Source organism: Empidonax traillii, unplaced genomic scaffold, assembly GCF_003031625.1.
Source record: "Empidonax traillii isolate 1590-97213 ecotype Southwest subspecies unplaced genomic scaffold, ASM303162v1 scaffold818:size281096, whole genome shotgun sequence".
In the NCBI taxonomy this organism is placed as follows: domain Eukaryota; kingdom Metazoa; phylum Chordata; class Aves; order Passeriformes; family Tyrannidae; genus Empidonax; species Empidonax traillii.
The window spans coordinates 175,329-197,009 of NW_020956011.1; the positions used below are offsets into that span (position 1 = coordinate 175,329).

The 21,681-nt window shown below is 48.6% G+C and overlaps 1 protein-coding gene across 3 annotated transcripts in view; it reads right to left on the minus strand.

Annotated features, from left to right (window-relative positions):
• Nucleotides 1–21,681, minus strand: part of ARMH4 (armadillo-like helical domain containing 4) — a 58,636-nt gene that overhangs the window by 21,410 nt on the left and 15,545 nt on the right. For 2 of the 3 annotated variants that reach the window (XM_027901877.1, XM_027901876.1), the window contains exon 5: nt 13,799–14,053. In XM_027901877.1, coding sequence (XP_027757678.1) covers nt 13,799–14,053 — 255 coding nt within the window. The remainder of the gene's footprint in view (nt 1–13,798; nt 14,054–21,681) is intronic. The other variant, XM_027901878.1, reaches the window with a different exon arrangement.

Consider the following 21,681-nt stretch of genomic DNA (forward strand, 5'->3'; position numbering starts at 1 on the left):
TGAGCTGCTGGGCCCATAACCAGCTTTGGGAACCCACAGGCAATTTATGTGCACGGGAACATTTCCATTTGGTATTTGGGAACAGCAAAGGTATTTGCGAAGCAGAGCAAAGCCTTGCTGGAAACGCCACGACTTCCTGTGCTATTGCACCAGCTTTTCTGCCTTGAAAAGCTGAGATAAGGCCCTGCAAGAGGGAAAATTAACTCAGCCCAGCAGTGACAGCAACCACAGGGCAGCCTGGCCACAAAAGAAAACGTGCTGAGTCCTCAGCAAGGGAAGGGGGTGACAGAGACTGATGTCTGCACTCAGCTGCCTGTCTTTGGTCCCTGAGTTACTTTATCAACAAGGTCACACCTCTGGTTTCAGTATAAAAATGTTTTATGTGGAGCCTGGTGGATTTGAGAGACACTGAGTAAATAAGTGCTTTGGAAGGTACTTTCTCTCCCTGAGTGCCAGCTCCCTGCCAGCCTGCAAAACCAGACAGTTTTTGGGCTTTCTGCCCCTGGCAGGTGGTTAAGGGCTGTGGGGGGAACCCTTGTGCCAAAAGAAGAGAAGGCAGGAGTGGTTGTACTGGTTCAGCTTAGCCCCACATCCCATCTCTGAAGGCAGATGCTCACAGAGAAGCCCAAATTGATACTTCCAGTATCAAGCACCCAGTTGATACTTCCCTACCTCACTCTCCCTCTGATCCAGGGGTCACATCTTTCCTCTTTAGCAGGCTTCAACATAGACTCTTGTCTGTCAACATTTTATTTATGAGAAAATATTTATTTATTTACTTGTTTAGTTTTTTATTTATTTGGGAGCAAAACGTACAGGGAGCAAAAAAAAACACAGGGAGGAAGAGGCCGGATTTCTTGTTTATCATTTCCATTATTGTGGCACCTGAAGGGCCATCTGAGATGACACATACACACGTGATAAACGCTCTCCAAACACACAAAGAGAGTCAGAATCTGCCCAAAAGAACCTAAATTAATAAACCCCCACAGAGCATTGACGTTGTCCGACCTACGAACACCAGGACTCGGGCACGGGATGGGGGAGTGATTTGCTCAAGGACACACACACAAAAAAAGCAGCACTGCCAATAATCAAACAGATGAGGAGATCAGGCTCTGCTTGCAGCCAGTTTGAGGCAGACCAAAGGTTGGGCTCACAGTAACCAGCTGTCTAGGAAAATGGGATGATCACCCAGCAGTGCTCCCCCTGCACGCCCTCCTGGGGCTCAGAGACCCCCAGAGCCAGACACAGGGGTGGATTTTTTCCCCTGTGAAATCACCTACCCAACAGCAAAACCAATCATACAGACTGTGAGCGTCCTCAGCAGCCTGTGGGGAGGTGTTCTCCCATGGGTAGTGATGCACTGAATAATTTGTTGTGGATTTTTTCTTGTCATGCTCCCCAGGGCTGGCATCAGGGGGCAGTCACTGGCTATTACCCTGCTCAACACCCCTCGTGATTTTGCCAGCCTTGGGCAGGGTCTGGAGTACTCATTCCTTGCACAGAATCCCATTTATCCTCTGGTTATTCTTGCTGGTTTACCCTTTTGGTTATCCTTTTTTTCCAGCTCTCTTGTATCCTTCTCCAGAGGCACAGAAGGGCAGAATGGCACTGAGCATTCCGACTCAAAATGCTGGTTGCTGTTTTTCTCTCTGTTCCTTTATTCCCCCACATCCCACCAGGCCAGCGTGTTCCTACCATATCACCCTCCCCTTTCTCTCATAAGGATTTGGAGCAGAGAATTTGCTTTAATTTCTACTCTTTGCCAAGAGTTCCCAGCTCACCAGCTAAATTCCCTCTCTTATGGTGACAGGACTAACAATAAAAAGAACTCTCAGATTGAATTTCCCCCTGGAACTTGGCTGTCCCTAGGATTTTCTCCAGGATATCTTTCAGAAACAGGCATAAATAAGTCCTATTTTTCCCATGACTCAAAAGGGATGTTTATTCTCAGCATTAACACCCACCCATCCCAAGCTTTGAGGGACTGTGGAGAACATCTCTGCATCACTGCTTGGGGGCTGGGACAGGGTGGGAAGGGTCAGCACTTGTCACCTGGGAACCCTGCAAGTAAATTCTGGTTTCAGACATCAAATCACAGGACCATTTCAGTTGGAAAAGCCCCCCAAGATCATCGAGTCCAACCACCAACCCAGCACTGCCAAGCCCACCACTAACCCATGTCCCCAAGTGCCACATAAACATGTATTTTAAATCCCCCTGGGGATGGTGACTCCATCGCTTCCCTGGGCAGGCTGTTCCATTGCTCCACAAGCCTTTCAGCGCAGGAATTTTTCCTAATATCCCATCTAACTTTCACCCAGTGCAGAGCAGAGGAGGGAAACAACTGAGCTGCCAGGCCACGAGGAGGGCCTCCAGCACCCCCAGGAGCACTGTGGGAAGCTGCAGACCCCTCCTGGCTCATCCCAGGGAGATAAGGACAAGGGAACTCTACTGCCCACCCACGCTGTGTAACACATCCAGTGGAACTGCTGGCAGGAGTTTGAAGCAGATTCAGAATATATTAAAAAATTGAGAGTCCCACTGTTTTTGAAACCCTCACATTCATCTTCAGAGCCCACACAGTGGTGACTAACCAAACCTTAATAACTAATCACTGCTGCTGCCAATTAGCACTGCTGAAGTGTGCTTTGCCTACAGCAGAGGACTCTCAACTGGGAATGCCAGCTCTGGTTTGGAGGGGTGGTGTTGCAGCATCTCACAGAACCATTAAGGTTGGAAAAGACCTCTAAGATCATCAAGTCCAACCATCTGTGCTGGGCCACATCCATGCACCGTCCCAGGAACTCCCACCTGGCTGCAGGGACAGCTCTGGGAGACATCTCAAGGAACAGGATTCTCTGCAGCGCCCTGGGAAGGAGCCCTGCAGTGCACCCCAAGCTCTGTGCTGCCACTGAAGGCATTTCTGGCTGCTTGGTGCTGGCAGAGCCCACCTGCAGGCAGGAAGAGGTGATCTGGCATGACTGAGATATTAAACCTGGGCCAAACTTAACCACTGTGGCTTCTGCTCTGAGCTTGTCAGGATGCAAAGTCCGAGGTCAGACACAAGGAGCCAGTGATGCAGCCCTGCTAAGCTTGAAGAAAAATGATATGTGGTCCCCGAAAAGGTGTTCACAGCCCTCACTGCAGCTCCAAGGCTGTGAGGCACAGCAGTTTTGCCCGCTGAGATTCTGACTTTTACCTGCTCCATTAAGTTATGCACCTCAGCAAAAAAAATGCTCCTGCCTTGCCTCTGTCTACTAGATGTTAAATTAATCTCTGCCTCTCCTGCTCCAGACTGGAATTATAGAACTACAGGATCGTTTAGGCTGGAAAAGACCCCTAAGATGATTGAGTCCCCCCAGCTGTGGTGGAGCGCGTGGCTGAGCAGGGGTGACTCGCCATGGTGTCACCGCAAGCTCTGCCTTCAGAGGTTCCCACAGAACCCCCTGGGCCACAGAGACCAGCCACAGGCACATTCCCAGCCCCTGGGAAAGGGTCAGGTGCTGTGTCCTGGCTCACCACGAGGTCACCCACAGACCCAGCCCACGTTCACGAGCTCAGCTGGTGCCCCACGACTCGCCACGAGCCCAAGGCACAGGATGGGATCTGTCCCCCAGGAAAGCTGCAACCAGGAACCTGTGTGCTGGCTACAATAAATGCAGCAAAGGGTACAGAATTATGGTACAGCCTCATGTTGTCTGGCAAAGAAACCCCCCCTACACACACCTCCAGCCTAGACGTTGCCCAGCTGCACACACTTACAGGGAGTAGATGTCGAGTGTCGGACTCCATCCTTGCCCACCAGACCCCAAAAGATCTTCTAAATCAACAGGGTGTTATTTGCACTTAATAAAATCCAGGCCTCATAAACAGCAGTCGCAGGAACACACTCTGGCTCCAGGAGAGCACACATAACCAGAAGGCATTGCCTCACTGAGGATATTCACTTGGTCTAATATTATACTTGGCCCTCTACCCAACACTCCCTAGAACTCTAAAAAATAGAAAGAGACTGTACTTAACCAGTTCTAATAGATACAGAGAAAAACAAAACCCAGAAGAAAGGTATTTTCCTGACAGCATATTTATCCTGAATCCTACCTTATAATTTTCTAGAACTCGTTTTTGGGTAGTTGTAAGGAAACCCAGACCTGAGCAGGGCAAAGCAACACAAAAACTCACAGAAAGAAACAGCTGCTGGCTGGACTGGAAGGGCAGACACTGAGATCCCTCCTTGATCCTAAACCAAAGCAGGGGCTCAGCTCTGGGTTTTGGGACAGCTGGGGGTGCAAGGGAACAACATGAGGGCAGCTCAAGGGGGGCAGTCCCATGGCAGGTCAGTGGGTGGTGTGGGGAAGCCACTGAGGGGTTTTGGAAAACCTGTGCTGGTGTTATTCCCATCCCAAAGTGTACCAAGGGAACAACTGGCAAAGGGCCACCAGGATGCCACACATGCCAGGGCTGGGCTCCTGAGCTGGGCTGCCAACAGGGAGCTCAGAGCATCGCCTGGATCACCTCGGCACGGGCACCTGAAGCTGGAATGATGGATGCAACAGCACATCCAACTTAAGGGGACAGTGACAGCAGAACAGCACGTGACACTGCTAAACAAGACGGGGAGTCTCATGGGGACACACACTGTGAGTGGCCAGGAAGGCAGAGCCCCAGGTATTGCATCCAGCCCCTTGCTAAAATAAGCAGAAGGTTGAGCACCCACTCCTGAAAATACCTGGGTGAGAAAATCAGCCTGAGTGGTCAGAAGGGGAAAGGGGGATTTGGGAAAAAACAGCCTCGAAAAGGAATCAGACTGGAGAACCTCCTGGCCTCACTTCAGATTAATAAAGTCTCAAGCACAGATGGTGCTGCCCATATATTAAAATAAACGATGTGCTATCAGGGAGCAGCCTCGCTGAAACCCTTTATTACGTGCCAGCCTTGGATGAGGCTGTGATTAGAGTTACTCAAAAACAAGGGGAAATCAAAAAAAAAAAAAAACAAAGCAAAAGCCTCCAGTAATTCTCACCGTATCGACCCCTCTCTGTGATTAATGCTGATACTCAGCACTTTTTGCAGCACAACAATTGCTGGAGGTTTGAGGTAATTATTTTATTGTCAGACAAAATCTGAGCCATTTACCTATTTCCAATATATGTTCCTGACTCACTCCCAGGCAGAGCAGGACTTGTACATATATATATATTTATATATATCAAGAGAGCATCCTTCCAGGCAGGAACTTGGATCTCCTTTGATCCTCAAAGGGTCTGAGTTTGAGCAAACACCAGAGGGGAGACGGGTCCAGCATCACTCACCTGCGGTTTGCACTGGCCAAGCAGAAAGTGTATCTACATTCTCATTAGGAAGGAATATTTGAAAACTATCCTCTCAATAAATTAACCTCTCTCTCTCTCCCTGCTACTCTTCTCCCCTATTTTTCTCTCACCAGCTCTGCCACGGAGCCAACATTTTAACCCCAAAGATCAGCCTCTGACGCAAATCCCCAGAAGGACGGAGGCATTTCGAGGCTGATGAACCTCCACGTTCCCCTCTCTGCCACGAAAACAGACAGATCTTTTGCACTGCAGCGATAGATCACTATCAGAAAATAAATGTGATTTCCCCAACATAAGGACAAGTCTCTTCTCGCATGGCAAAGGCCACACAGACTAGCACATAAAGGAAAAATTAATAACTCTCACCCAGAGAAAGCTACTGCCCTGCCTGTGTTCTTCACTCAAGCTAAAGTGATTACTAAAACCCAGAGGGAGAGAGGGATGAAAAGCAGCTCCTCTGTCTGAATGCAGCCAAGTTTTCTGACACGTGTAAAGATGCAAAGGTGTGACGTGTACACCCTGAAACTGCAGGGATGAGAAAGGAAAAGGATTACTGCAGATTAAAAAGAGAGCAAAGACACTGTGATCTGTATTGCAGCAGGGCTGACAGGCAGTGCCAAGGCAGCTGACAGCCTAGAAGGATGTTCTGCCTCACCACACCGTGCAGGAACCCAGATGGTGCCCGGGCAGCAGATGCAGCCCAGCCTTCAGAGCACGGAGCTCTGCACAGGCTGATGGACCCTATCCCTTCATCCAGGAGAAAAGAAAAAACCAGACAAATCACTTGGAGCAGCAAATGCAAAGTATCTTAACTTTAAAGGATGCAGCAGATGGATGGATGGATGGATGGATGGATGGAGGCAGACAGTTGGAGAAGGTCAGAAACACTCAGACATGTGATTGAGTTTTCCAGCTCTGCTTTCTTGGGCCAACAAGAGCAACTGGAGGCGCAGCAGAAAGCCTGTCAGAAGGAGGGTGGTGGTGCTGCAGGCTGCCTTTCTGTGCTCCCCAGCACACTGAGGAGGGTGAATTTCAGAGAATTATTAGGGCTGGAAAATGCCTCTAAGATCATCGAGTCCAACCATCAAACCACCATGTTCACCACTTAAATCATATCCTCCAGTGCCACAGCCATGTGTTTTCTGAACTCCAGTTTGGCACCCTGTCTGATGGGGTTCCATCTTCTCCATGGGCAGGGAGAGGAGGGAAGGCAGAGCTGAACTCCAGAAAACATCTATAAATCCTCCTTTGGCTCTGAAGGCAGCACTTAAGGGCTGGTAACAAATGGGCTTAGTCTTCCTCTGACACAGGTTTAACCAGATGCATAAACCTTGGGGATGGGATGCTATTTCAAAATAATGCATCCAAAGGTGCTTTAGTGCTGCTGTTTCTTGATATGCCCCATCAAAAATGTCAGGATAAAATATCAGCCCGAGTTTCCTGATGGAGGTTTCCTGCTGTCCTCCCCCTTCCTTACAATAAATTATGGGAAACAACAGCTTTATGTCCCCTGTTTCTGATAGCTGAGCTGAGAATCACCAAAACACCCTCCAATCCTTCTCTTTTACTCATAGGATCACAGAATCATTTAGGTTGGAAAAGACCTTTAAGATCATCCAATTCAACTGTTACCCCAGCACTGCCAGGCCCACAGCTAAACCATGTCCCCAAGTGCCACACCTACACATCTTCTGAATCCCTCCAGGAATGGGGACTCTCTCTACCACTTCCCCCATCTCTCCTCCTTTCCCTTGGTCTTGATTTCTGCCTTCTCCTCATCTCAGCTGCCTTCAGAGCACAAGCAAGGTCGAATATAGAAGCAACCCCAAAGAGAAACAGTCCCCAAAACAGCTTGGGATCAAATTTTACAAGAAGAAAAAGCCACCTCCGAATGGGGACTGTCCCCTCCTGGGAGGTGCTGTGTTGTTGCAACAGTGAATGCCACCCCGAGCTGGCAGAGAGGACCATCACTGGTCACAGGTGGATCCAGAATTTCCTATGCCAGGGCAAACCTGGTTAAATATGAGTCTGCTCCAGGGTTGAGATGCAACCATGAACAAAAGAAGTCATTCCAAACAGAGTGCACATCCCTCACAAGGGACAGAGACTTGAGTTTGGCACAGATTGATGATGGGAGCTTTCCTGCTGCCTGGGAGAGGGAAGGGGAGCCAGCAAGGAACATATGGAACTGTATAAATTATTTGAAGCACCCAGAAAGACAGGGAAAATAATCATCTACATTTCTGAGACTGCTCATTTGGGTCTGCAGCCATCTGGTCCCCAGGCCTCACATGGCCCCATGTCTGGTGCCCCAAAACTCCCCCATGCATGGGCAGTGCTGCAGAGGGCAGGACTGCTGCAGGGAGCTGCACCTGGAACTCGTGGGGAAGGAAAATTGGCTGGTTCCACTCCTCCCCCAGGCTCCTGCCAGCCTCTCTCTCTCCTGGCATTCCTATGGATTCAGTCCCTTCTGTTGGGATGGTGACTCTGTGTGGCCCTTTGCTCCCATTCCAGGGAGGAATGCAGGTGTGCACATCCTTCCTCCAGGAAGGGAAAAGCAATGCCCAAGCACTGATTTAATTCCCTCCCTTCAAACCCCTGCTCTGCTAAAGGCTCTCTCATGGAGCCAGGGGGGTCACTTGGCCTCTCCAAGGCTTTGCTCGCCACCTTTAAGACACAGATCACCCTTCCCAGGGTGATTAAGGAGATAAATGCATTAAAGATTAAAAGGCACTCTGATGTTCCAATACCACGAGCTGTAGGAGTACTTAAAATAGATCCATTTGGGGCAGCAATTAAAGAACATATTACTAATTTCTGAGCCTCAGCTCCTGCCTTCCTGAGGCTGGTTATTTTTGCCCAGAAAAGCATTAATCCTGTCTTCCTGTAAAAATGACATTTCAGATATTCATCATCTTCCACTGCTGTCCCTCTGCTTCTCTGCTTCCCCATCATTAGCCAGTGGCATCTGTTATATGGTTTGTGCAGGGTAATTTGCAGCCACGGATCTGCAATACAGTGAGAGCCATTTTCTCTGGAAGGGGCTGCTCAGAAAAAAAAATAAATTCACATTCTAAAAGTGTGTTTATTATGCAAGTGCCTTGTCACAGCTTAAGTGAGAGAGTTATATGACTTCCCATTAGGGTAAGAACTAACACCCAAAGCAAAAAAAAAAATATGTGAAACGCAGACATGGTTTATATTTTGGAAGCTACATGTTTTGAATTGCGTTGTCACACTTCATAACTTCTTTCTAAACGGCTGTTTTGTATTTTGTTTGTCTCCAAACCCCCACCTACAGGGATGGCCCAAACTCCACTAGGTGAAATAACTACATGGGTAGATGGGAACCTACAACCCACGCTGTGGAATCAGACAACCCAGGTGACTTCTCACAAAGTACAGGTGGAGGTGAAGAACACACCAATGCTCAGCTAAGGAAGTGCAGACATGGACAAAAAATGGGTTTAGGGTTAAAAAGAGAACAAAAAAAGAAAAAAATCATATCTGACATACCCAAAATCCAGCAGCAGATAGCAAATTCAGATGTAATATGGAACTGCAGAGCAAGGTGCAAAATCACATCAGCAAACAGACAAAAATTATATCAAATGGACCCAAGATTGAGAAAAAAAAGAACATCAAAGTGAACCTCGTACTCCTCCTGGCCAAGGACTCCAGATGTTGTTGAGCCACCACAAACCATCAAGCTAAGGACCCACAGAAACAAGGACTCTAAAGATTTCAGTTACATTAGGAATAAATTACTTGGCATATATATATGTAATATATGAGGAGCGGCTCCTCTTTGCCCATAAAAGATTTTGAGAGTAAAAATGGAGTTTCTTCTGTTAAGGTTTATGATTTAAATCAGTCTCTCTTCTCTTTACTGCTGCTGTCTCCTGTTATTGGTGGCCAAAGATAAGCAACTGGTAGTTCCATTCCACATCTTAAAAAGCAAAGCCCACCATAACAAGCTTTGCTTTGGCAACCTGAGCCAAACATCACATTTCTGTACTGCCTCAAGATGAAAATGTCACTGTCACTCCAAACCACTCCACGGATTTGAAATGCACGAAGTAAACTACTGCACGTCCCAAAGCAGTACAATTAAAGGCTTAGTAAATTGCCCCAGACCTCCTGCTGTCACCAGGAATTGTTCACCCTGGGACATGGATGATGCAAGCACTAAGGCATCAACAAACAGCTTGGAAGCCTGGGGACGGTTTCATCTTGGCTCATGGTCATTAAATTAAGAACACTTACAGGCACTTGAGAACTGGGAGAAGAGCACGGTCACAGAAGTCACCCCCAACAGAAGTAAAGGGGTTTGATTTCCATGGTGGGGTACAATAAGGACAATCTACTTTAAGATTCACCAGGAGTAACTAAAGGACCAGGAACTGTTCATTAGATTTGAACCCGTATAAACCAACTGCAGTTCTCCTGGTAATGCACAAACCATCACAAAAGAGGTGGCAGGGAAGAAACAGGGGGTTTTATTTATTCCTCAAAAGCTCAAAATTCAGAGAATAATAGAATCACAGAATGGCTCAGCTTGGAAGGGATCTTAAAAACCATCTCGTTCCAAAACCCCTGCCATGGGCAGGGACACCTTCCCCTTAGACCAGGCTGCTCCAAGCCCCATCCAACCTGGTCTTCCTGCCCCTCTGATGTTTCTCCAAGTGTTTAGTGTTTTCCTACCACACATCACCCACACAGAAACCAAGAAACGAGTACAGAGAGGTTAAAGTCACCTCACCCAGAAAGCAGAGAGGTCTCAAAGTATACTGCTGTGTCCTTCACTGGCAACCTCTGGAGGCAAAGCATCTGAACAGGGCACCAGAAGAGATCCCAAATCATATTCAGACCTTCCTTCCCCAGAGCTGCAGGCCACCAGAAGGGCTCCTATTTTATAAAAGGCACAGATTCTCTCATTTTCTGCCTTACTTTCTGTCTCAACATTGCTGGTTAGAGAGTCAGCTGATGGGCTGTAAAACTGACAGTCTTGTTACTGGTGCTTATAAATTGCTTTTGCTCAGCTGGAGTTAATGTAGGACCATCTGACTGCCCAGAACTGACAGCTTTAATGATTCTGTTTCTCCAGCACTTTCTCACTGTCCACTACAAAAATCTGAACTGTCTCTTGTTCTGCCAAGCTGTTTTGTGGATCAAGTTCCTCGTTCTCTGGGGATCTGCAGCGTGTCAGCCATCAGACCAAGCAAGCTCAATAATAAGTGACCTGAGGACAGCTACTCCAACACTTCTGGGCTCCCCTGTACTAGAGGTTTCGGCGTTAAAATGTCACAATTGTGAAGGCTGGGGGACAGATGCATCCCCAGGAGGAAGACACAGGTGCAGAGTGTTTTAAAAATGGAAAATGTCAGCTGTGAAAGTTTGGTGCTTGGCTGCTGTACCCTCACCCTGTACTCTGCTGGGTACCATTATCTTTATTCCAGTTCTCTCTTTCCTGTGCTGTACCCCAGGTGAAGCAGGACAACTTCCCCTCCTAAACCACGTTTCACTCACACAGTATGGGAAACTCCTCACAGCTCAGCACTCCCTGGGGAAGGAAGAGACCCCCAGAGAGCTCTTCCCTGGGATGCACCAAGGCTGAAGCAGGCAGGAGCATATCCTGGGGCTGCATCTGGAGATGTCCAGTGGTTACAAAGCTGCCTTAAAATAACAGCCAACTGATTCCAAAGAGGAATTTTCACCTTTAGATGAAAATCACTTAGAGAAAAAAGGGTTTCAAAGAGAAGTAGCCTGTGCACCCATCCAGGAGATCTAAAGCTCTACAAGCTCTGCACTGGGTGTTTGGTCTCTCCAGGTGCTCCAGCAGAACAATCCATGTGAGCTCAGGCACACTTAAGTTTTCCCAGAATCACAGAGCCACGGAACCATGGAATGGCTTGGGTTGGAAGGGACCTTAAAGATGGTTTAGTTCCAAACTCCCCTATCTTGTTCTATTTTCTTTGTGCCTCTAAAACGTAAATAATTTCCCAGTGGGCATTCTGCCCACTGGAGATGGGGAACGGAGCAGAATCACAGAGCCATCTGAGGTCATCTAGACAGAAAATGAACAAATATTTCCTTACAGAAGTGTTTACCTGGTGGAATAAGAGGAGTGAGTCACAGAGAGACTGATCCCACTGTGTCCCCACCACCACTGCACAGAAGTCCCACCTAAGTCCTAAGGATGAACTCAGCTCAGCCACAGCCTGAGAAGAATCCTCAACTTATTCCACGTCTTAACATTTTGGAAGGATGGCCTCTCCAAGGTCTGAGGAAGAGGGAAGGTGGTGGAGGATGTAGGCTGCAGGATGATGAAATATCAAACAGCAGAAACTGAGCCGGAGCTGCACGTTCAGGAGCAGATCTGTGGAGGAGAAACTGCAAAGAGCATCCTCCAGCAAGGTCTGCACCTGGGCAAGGGAGACCTCAGAGCCCCTTCCAGTGCCTAAAGGGGCTCCAAGAGAGCTGGAGAGGGACTTGGGACAAGGGCCTGGAGTGACAGGACAAGGGAGAATGACTTTAAACTGACAGAGGGCAGAGATAGATTAGATTTTAGGAAGAAATTTTTGCCTGGGAGGGTGGTGAGGCCCTGGCACAGGTTGCCCAGAGAAGCTGTGGCTGCCCCATCCCTGGAAGTGTTCCAGGCCAGGTTGGACGGAGCTTGGAGCAACCTGGTCTGGTGGAAGGTGTCCCTGCCCATGGCAGGGGGTTGGAATGACATGGTTTTTAAGTCCTTTCTAATCCAAACCAGGCATCTCCTACCCTGAAAGCTGCTCTTCCTCCAGCACCTGGAAACGCAGCCACGACCCCAGTTCAGATCTGCATCAGCTGCGGACAGGACAACCTCCTCCACAACCCCAAAGCTCATGGCAACAGTTCATCACACACAACAGCATCTCCAGCAGTATCCAGACACCCTCTGACCCACTGTCTGCACCCTGTCCTGGGAACATGACTCCTGTCACAACCCTCCAAGCCAGATGACACCCCAGTTGAGATGGTGAAATTTATCAAGATCCCTGAAGAGGTATCAGTGCCATCCTCCTCCACGCTGCACAGTGGGATGGCTGGTGGTCGGGGGGAGACACACCTTGTGTTTGGCAAAATGCTGCCTCTCTCAAAACACACTGCAAAGCCCTGGCACCCTTAACCAGGATTGGACTGAGAGGCAAAGCTCTACTAAGACACCCATCCTGGTGTGGTCCTGAACCAGGCAAAGAGCTTTAGGTGGTTAACGGCTTTTAATGCAACCTTCTCACCACTGCTAACAGAGCTCAGTGCAGAAAATATGCTGCTCCTGTCTTGTTCTCTCTCAAGAGAAAGTCTCTGCACCAAGGAAGTGAGCGAGAACAGAACACGAAGCTGCTGATGCAACTCCCAGCCTAACCCTGCTCCTCACACACCTCCCCTCTGAGCACTGCCATGCACCTCTTTCACCCAGCTTGCCAAAGCCAGCCAGAAACCCTTAAATACTTGGAATTACTGCCCCCACACAGCTCCTGTGCAGCCTGGTGGGATAACACGACACCTGAAACAGATCTGACATGGCAACCACTCAACAGGGGATTTTTTCAAGCAAGATTTAGTGGGACAGGGAAGTATCAGACCTGGTGCAAACTCAACCTGCACTCAAAGGCCAACCCTCCCACGGAGTTCTTGAAGCACACTTTGATTCAGTTCAAAGGAAGCCAAGCAAACTAAAGCAGGCTGGAAAACAGCATCACAGGGGGAGAACCACCAGGTTAAATCAGAATTAAACATTCAGGGGAAGTGACAGACATCATACAGGCACACGTGATACACCAAGGGTGAAAGGGTTTGGGGGTTTCTTTAGCTGATGAGCTTCTCAGAACAGCTAATACTCTAACAGTGAGACACAAAGACCCTCTCTAGAGATGTGGTTCAGCTCCCACAAACTCACCTGGGAAGTTCCTACTGCTGGTGATGGGGCCTGGCTTGGGAATTGAGTATGCTGGGAAAATATTCCTTGGTCCTAAGCCAAGCTGAGCAAGTTCCTTTCCAAACTCTACCTTGTCCCACACCAGCTTTGAACTGCATTGCATGGATTTAACATGTAAACACTGATTCCTAGGTGGAATAAATTAGTTCTAGGAACTGAAATTTTCCCAGGAACCTCACCTGAGAAGTTGTTTATTTGTCCACCCTTGGAGCAAGACAACACTAAGCCCTGGGAACGAAGGAGCAGGTTTGGAGTATTCACATTCCCCCCAAAATGCCAGCTCAGGTCACGCTGCCTGGGACTCATCCCAGTTCAACCAGTTGTTCACTGGTGGATGGGGTTTCTCCAAAAATGAACCAGCTTTGTGTTTAGCTTGAGAGCCAACCCCTGGGACTCCCTGGCACGAGGGACTGTCTTATGCAGAGTGCAGAGCAGGAGACACGACCCCTGGAAGGGTAAAAGGAGAAGGGGATTTTTCTCTTACCCAGACCCTGGTTCTGCTGCTCCCACTCGATGGTGTCAGGAACCTGGTAGGACACCCCAGCCAGCTGGGCCACAGGGTTTTCCAGGCCAGCTATGGGATCCTGGGAGGTCTCCCCTGGGAGTGTGAAACCCGGCAGCTCCGTGTCGCCCTCCATGCTTTCATCCATCAGATCCAGGTCTTTGTCCTCCTCATCTTCCTCTTCCTCCTCTTCTTCTTCCTCCTCCTCCTCTTCATCCTCTTCCTCTTCTTCACCCTCTGCCCAGGGAGACAGAAAAGAAACATCAGGAAAGATGCCAGGAGACAGCAGGTTCACAGATCCCTAGAGGTGAGCCCCAAGCTGATGCCGCTCCTCCAAAGGCAGAGCAGCTGAACGAGCTTGTGCTCATTTTTCAACAGGAAAGACACCCACAGGGGTCAGTTTGGAGGAGCTATTCACCATTGGAAGCTGCTGGGTAACAATGAGACGTTGTCTCAGACTGTCAGGTTAGTGGGAAATACGCTGATTTTCTGCTTCCTCATAGCAGAGCACCAACAAGCACGTGCACGTGAACAACACCTGAGCATCTGCAGCTACAGAGCTCTCTGCTTCACTCATTTCAGCTCAAGGGAGAGCTATTTCCCCGATTTCCAGTCTTGGAGGCAGCAATAAGTTGGTTCTACTTTTATCTTTTATTAAGCCTTTGCCAGCTCTTGGAAAGGGCTCTGCTTTCCAGCCCAGTCTCCCTGGTAGGGTCCCTCCTCCAGAAAAGGCACTTGGCTTTGAGGTGTGCTGGCAGGTGGGCTCTTGGATGTGGGAGAACAGCAGCGATGGATCCTCAGCAGGATCCACAGCTGGTTTATAGCACCACTCCTGTCACAGCACATTTACATCAGACAAAGGGAAGGCTTAACACCCAGAATCCCAGAGTGGTTTGCACTGGAAGGGACCTTAAAGACTATCCAGTTCCACCCTCTGTCATGGGCAGGGACACCTTCCACTATCCCAGGTTGCTCCAAGCCCCATCCAACCTGGCTTTGGAAAGCACAGGAAAGAAGGCAGCACAGCCAACACCTCATGGAAGAGCAGATAAATGTGCCACAGAGGAAATCCCTGTGGATTTAGGGGAAGGTGGAACTAAATGATCTTCAAGGTGCCTTTCAATCCAAACCGTTCTGTCATCCCATGAATTCTCCACCACAGCAGACACCCATCCATTCCAAAACTGTCTGTGCTGTCAACATACACAGACAAGTATTTAAGCCATATTTCCCAGCTAGCATCTAAAATTCTAGGACTGTGCTGGATCAAACCAAGCCCATTTCTGTCCACACCCTATTTCCAACCACAGCTGGCCACAGGTGCTAAAGAAAGACCAGAGCAGGGCACACACAGAGCCAGTCTCCCCACACTTTCTCTCCCCAGCTTTTAGTTACCAAAGTCCTGAGGACTTCTTAAGCCAGAATTTGCATCAGAGCTACTGAATAGCTCCTAATGGAGCCACCCACCAGGAAAAGATAATATCTGCAACAATGACATGCTTTGAATTTCTTACGGTTAGTTTGTCAAAGCTGGAAACCAAAACATAGCATTTAGCACTTTATCTAATTTGCACGAAGCTCTGCTTAGCCCTGTAGAAAATTCCCTCCTGATGTGCTCAGGCTGGGACAGCCCATCTGCACCTGGGCTGATGCTTCAGCTGAGGGTCTGTTAAAAACCAGCAGTCCATCCAAATCCCCGTTTGTTGCCGAGATATCCCTTTATTTCTGCTGGAGTTGTACCTCACACAGGTTACAGACACTGCAGTGAGATGGAGCGGCTGAGGGAGGACACCTGAGGGGCTGCACAAATCCTTCCTGCTGCAAGGAAAGCAGGTGACGCCCCACTCCCCTCCTCTCTGCTGAAGGATGGGATTGGCACTCACTCCAGCACAGCTGTTCCACAGAGCACAAGAGAAACAAACTGGGGAACTTGGGGAATGGTAAAATCGTTAAGGTTGGAAAAGATCTCCAGGATCACTGAGCCCAACAGTTAGCCCAGCACCACATTCATGTTCACCCATAAAACACCTTCCTAAATACCACATGCACATGCTTTTTGAACACTTCCAGGGATGGTGGCTCCACCACTGCTGGGGGCAGCCTGTTCCAGTCCCTGACCACCCTTTCAGTGAATAAATTCTTCCTAATATCCTATCTAAACCTCCCCTGGCACAACTTGAGGCCATTTCTTGTTGCCCTGTCCCTTGTTCCTTGGGAGCAGAGCCCGACCCCCACCTGGCTCCCCACTCCTGTCAGGGAGCTGTAGAGAGGGAGAAGGTCCCCCCTGAACCTCCTTTTCTCCAGGTTGAGCTCCCCCAGCTCCCTCAGCTGCTCCTCATCAGATTTGTGCTCCAGACCCTTCCCCAGCTCCACTGCCCTTCTCTGGACTCGCTCCAGCCCCTCAATGTCTTTCTTGTCGTGAGGGGCCCAAAACTGACCCCAGGATTTGAGGTTTGGCCTCACCAGTGCTCAGCACAGGGTGACAGTCACTGCCCTGGTCCTGCTGCCACATTATTGCTGATCCAGGCTGATGATTGAAAGGTTATATCAAGGATTTGCTTTCAAACACTACATGTTTTCCTCAGCTCACCAGACAAGACAACCCCACTTGCCACCTTTCAATTCCAGTCCTGTATTTCATACAAATGAGCTGCTGTTTGGATTTAGCTGCATCATCCTGCTATCTCCTGGCTTCTGGGACCTGGAAAAAATCATTCCTGCACACAATTACACCACACAGAGCATCTAATGGAGCTTACAGGGATGTAGTTAGCCCCTTAAATTCCCATTACATTTTACAGGCAGTTTCTGTCTTACAGTGTGCCCATCACTTTGAATCCACATACAAATTTTCTCTGTCAAACTGCGTGTTTTTCATATAAAACATCCAGCTGGAAAGCTGAGAATGGCACCTGGAGAGTGCCCACAGGAAACCTGCAAAGACAGGTTAATGCAGGTCTCCTGCCCCTGCTGAGAGCAACACAGCTACAAACATTCCCAAAATTTAACATCTAGAACAGCAGAGGAGAGGGACATGAAGAGAGGCTTTCCTCAGGTTGGGGGGGAAAAAGCAGCCGAGAGAGAACAGGCATCAGATTATCTCGGGAAAACTACTCTGGGACAAGGATTTTAGAAGCTTCTTATGATTTTTAGCGAGCCAAATCCCAGCCACCTGCCAGGATCTGGCGCTGAAGCCACAGATAGCCATCTCCGTGTCTCCAAAGCCTCGCAGGCAGCAGAGCTCAACACCCAAATTGAAAGCGCTGAGGCCACTTATCACATCTGATCATCACCAAGATTCATCAATCACCACCAGCCACAGCAGAAAGCTGTGAATAATGTGATCCCTGCAGCAACACCGCTGCGAGGGGGAAGGAAAAAGGCTCTTCATTTGTTTCCTTCTCCTCTCTGGCTCGTTCCTACATCCGAAAACAGCTTTTTAACCACCCTCCCCCCCCCACACACACACACACTTCCCCATTCCAAAATGCCAGCAGCTTGCCTTGCTGCAAGGTGCAGCGCAGAGCACCACTTGGTGGTCACAAGGAGGAAGCTACACTTCCAAAAAAAAAGAAAGAAAAAAAAAAAAAATCAGAAGCTTCACAAATGTGGGATTTCAGGAGCTGAGGCACAACAGGAGCCCGTGGGCAGGCTGTGCATAAGGCTCGGTAGTCTCAGAAGATGGAAAACTAAAGTGAGCATCACACAGCTGAAGCTCAAGCTGGAGGTTTGGGCTTCACTTGAAAGCCTTTTCACAGAAGTCACGTTTTCCCCTCCTAAATTGGCACTTTTGGGGTCTTTGAAAGGCCTCAGCAGCAGCCTGAAAGAAAACAAACAGGAGAGACTGAACGTAGCAAAGACTGAAAGTGCAAAGCCCAGCAGAGTCAGAAGGAATTCAGAGTTTCACGTGCATTTCCAGCCCACTGTGAACTATTCTGTGTGTCATGGAACAGTTTAGGTTGGAAAAGCCCTCTAAGATAACCGAGTCTAACCCAGCACTGCCAAGGCCACCACTAACCCATGTCCCCAAGTGCCACATCCACACAACTCTTAAATCCCCCCAGGGATGGGGACTCCACCACTGCCCTGGGAAGCCTGTTGCAGCGCTTGACAACCTTTCCATTCAAGAAATTTTTCCTAATATCCAATTTAAACCTTCCCTGGTGCAGTTTGAGGCTGTTCCCTCCTGTCCTGTGCTTGTTACTTGGGAGAACAGAATATCACTGGGAGAAGAGAATAGCCCTGCTGGCCACACACTGCTGACACAAGCCAGGATGCTGTTGGCCTTCTTGGCCACCTAAGCAGTTTCTGCTGGGAAATCATTGCTCTGTAGACCTTCAGATGTCACACACAAGCTGATGTTGTTACCCTCTTTGCATGCACCAAATCTACGACATGCCACGTGGCTCTATCAAGGAGGGACTGCACTCCTGTTTCCTCTCCCGGTGACACCAGGAGACTTCAGCACTGAAACACAGTCCAAGTAGATGTCTGTATTTGCACAGAATCATGGAAAAGTTTGGGTTGGAAGGGATCTTAAAGCCCATCCAGCTCCAAACCCTCTGCCAGGGGCAGGGACACCTTCCACTAATCGAGGCTGCTCCAAGCCCCATCCAACCTGGCCTGGAACACTTCCAGGGATGGGGGATTTTCTATTGCAATGGCAGTTCAAGTCTCATCTCCAAGAGTGAAGAAATCCAAAACCTGCCCCTCTCTGGCAGCCTAAATAAGCACTGGATTCCATAAAGTAGGCTCTGCTTTGCCTTTGTGGGAACAGGAAAGCAAAACAGGAAGAAAACAAGCGTGAGACAAACAAGCAAATTTTTAGCAGATTTTTTGGGGTGTCCCAGCTTTATTAACAGTCAACAGAAACAGCCACCCTTGGGCCTTATCATGGGACTCTGAAAAGATCCACGAGCAACACTGGTGATATCCACAGGATGGGGTTTGCTGTTGCAGGGTGGTAAAAGCTCCCCCTGCTTCACAGACAGGTTTTTCACAACAAAACTGTGCATACCCACGATGACTTCTGTGGCTCAGCAGAGAGAAATAAGACCACATCACACCTCCTTCATGAGGCATTTCACAGACCCAGCAGGAACCCACAACCAGCAACCTCAAGTAAAACCCTCAGACTCGATTTTTTGGGGGTATCATTGCTTGAAATGCGCTGCAGCTGCAGCCACTGTGGTCATAACCTTGCTGAAGGCAACAGAGCTACACCAGTGCCTCTGTTTGCAGCTGAAGAAACTTCCACTGAAGAAGGATGTTTCTATCTTTAGATATTTCCTATTTATGTTTGCAAACACTTTTATTCCTCAGAAGATTCAAGAAACCATCATTTGTCAGGTTTAGTGCACAAGAGAAATATCTTGCTGTGCCCTGAGCAGTGAGTGACTCTCAGCAGAAGGTGATGTATTTGCTCACAGGCACAAACTGAATTCAAATTCCAACCAAAAAGAAACAAACTAAAAGGGTAAAACCTGCAGCTGTCATTTTCTCTGTCTGTCCCCTCCCAGCCCAGGTTGCTCACATGAAACTCAGAGGGCAATGATATCTAAACGATACCCCAGGGTTTTGTTACCATCCGTGAGAGTTTAATCTGTGATGTTACAGATGCTCAGTGCTGCAGGGTCACCCATGTGTGCTAATAACAACAATGTGCAAATGTGTAAATAACAAGGTGGAAATAACCCCAGGATTAGGGATGGGAGTCTGTGACCACCTTCTCTAGGAAGAGAGTCTCTGCCCAATGTTTTCTTCCAGCGAGGTTCACTTTTTTGTGCTGCTTTCGTGATCACAGCAGACTGTCAAGGCAGGGAGGCCTTTCTAGGACAACTCTCTTTTATTATTAATCTGCTGCTCTCACGTGATCAGTGACAATGTCACCATCCAAGGGCTCCAAAACACTGCCAAGAGCAACCAGAGACAGCTTGGAAGGAGGCAGCTGTTGGGACGTGGACGGGCTCTCCTCGAGCACAAGGCAGAGCTGTGCCACGTGAAGATTCCCAAGCAAGCAGCAGGCTTGGAACTGTGCAAAATTATCAGGGAGAAACCGCCCTAGTGATGAGCTCAGCTAAGCACAGTCATGCTCCCTGTCTGGGGTGTTTGTGGCCCCTGTTACACAAACATTGTTCGAAATGCTTTGCTCTGGGAGGGGCATCAAATCATTCCCATGGGAAGTATCAGCACCCAGGCTGTGGCACAGACACAAGGAAAGGGAATAACGGGAAGAATGTATCTGTTGGATGGGATCCTGCCACACAGAGCAAGGTCATAACCCTACTCAGAAAAGTTTCAGGAGAACTGGGTTCAGTTTCAGGGAAATAACAGGTCACAGAATCACAGAATCATTTAGGTTGGAAAAGCCCTCCAAGATCACTGAGTCCAACCATTCCCCAGCACTGCCAAGTCCACCTCTAATCCACATCCCTGAGTGCCACACCTACACATCTTTTAAATCCCTCCAGGGACGGTGACTTCACCACCAACCTGGGAGCCTGTGCCAGTGCTTGTCAACCCTTTGGGTGAAGAAATTTTTCTTAATATCCCATCTAAGCCTCTCCTGGTGGAACTTGGGGCTGTTTCCTCTCATCCAAAGCTTTTCTGTAGCAGAAGGAAATCCTTCCTCTCCTGGCAGCAGAGTTGAGCTGATGCTGATTTAGGAGCTCCTCCTTGCCAGAGCCCAAGAGCTGCAGAAGCTGCTCTCCAGCAGAAGGCTCTTTGACATTGCACAAGTAGGAGAGATTTGGAATGTGATCCTAACCTGCTTCCCCCCAAACCTGAGGGGAATGGCACTTGCTTTTCACAGTTCTGGCTCACTGCTTGTCACGGGAGATCTGAGGCACGAAGGACTTTTTTGGGAAATAAAAAACAACAAAGGAAAACAAAGGTAAGAGATCCTCCAGCTGGGACCACAGGTCTGCTTCTGTACTCAGATCAGAAACAATTATTCTTACGATCACAGAGTGGTTTGGGTTGGAAGGGATCTTAAAGAGTCAGTTTAGCAACACAAGACTATTTAAAACGGAGGAAAAAGCAGAATGCTGCAGAACACACTGGGTGGACTGTGACAGAGTTTGCTGCAGAACTGCTCTTCTAACCCAGGGTTTGCAGATGTTGAACTAACCAACATAAAAACCAAGACAAGAGAGAGGTGATTTATGAAGTAAGAGCATTCAAATCAATCCAGATTTAATGACCACGACCTGTAAGGAGACAGGGCAGAACAAGACAGATGAAGGCAGATACAGAGCTCACTTCTGTCAACAAAATGCTTTCCCATGGAAAAGGGCTGTGGGCATGACACTTTTGTTTCCAATCACAAAAGAAAAGAAGCCCCAGCAGAGACATTAATTCCATTTCCATTGGATAAGGCTCTCTGACTGTGTCTCTCCAGAAGCATCCAATTCAACCACACTGCCTGGAAACAACCAACAGCCCAAGAGTCAAGAAAACATTTGATTTAAGCTTCATATTCTAGAAAAGCCCAGCATGGATCATCACAGACGATGCAGATTTGGGGGTGGATCCCTCGTTATGGACAACAGTCCATGCAATACCAAGGTTTTGGCTCAAGTCCTATCAGAAGCCAAAGGGAAGATGTGAGTCCACTCAGCTCACTTCTAGTCTGAGCTCTGGCTTCTTTCCAAGTCCTTCACCACCCTCCTGCAGCATCCCTGGTCCCAGAGCTTCCCAGAGAGGCCCCATGAGCAACACTATCCACCAGGCTCCATGGGGCTCCAGCCACGAGCAACTCCAGAAGGAAAGGCTCCTTGCAGAGACTCTCTGTCACATCCCTGCTTATCTGAATCCACCTCCCTGGAGCCACCAGGGCGAACTGCTTAATCCTCGGATTAAAACAA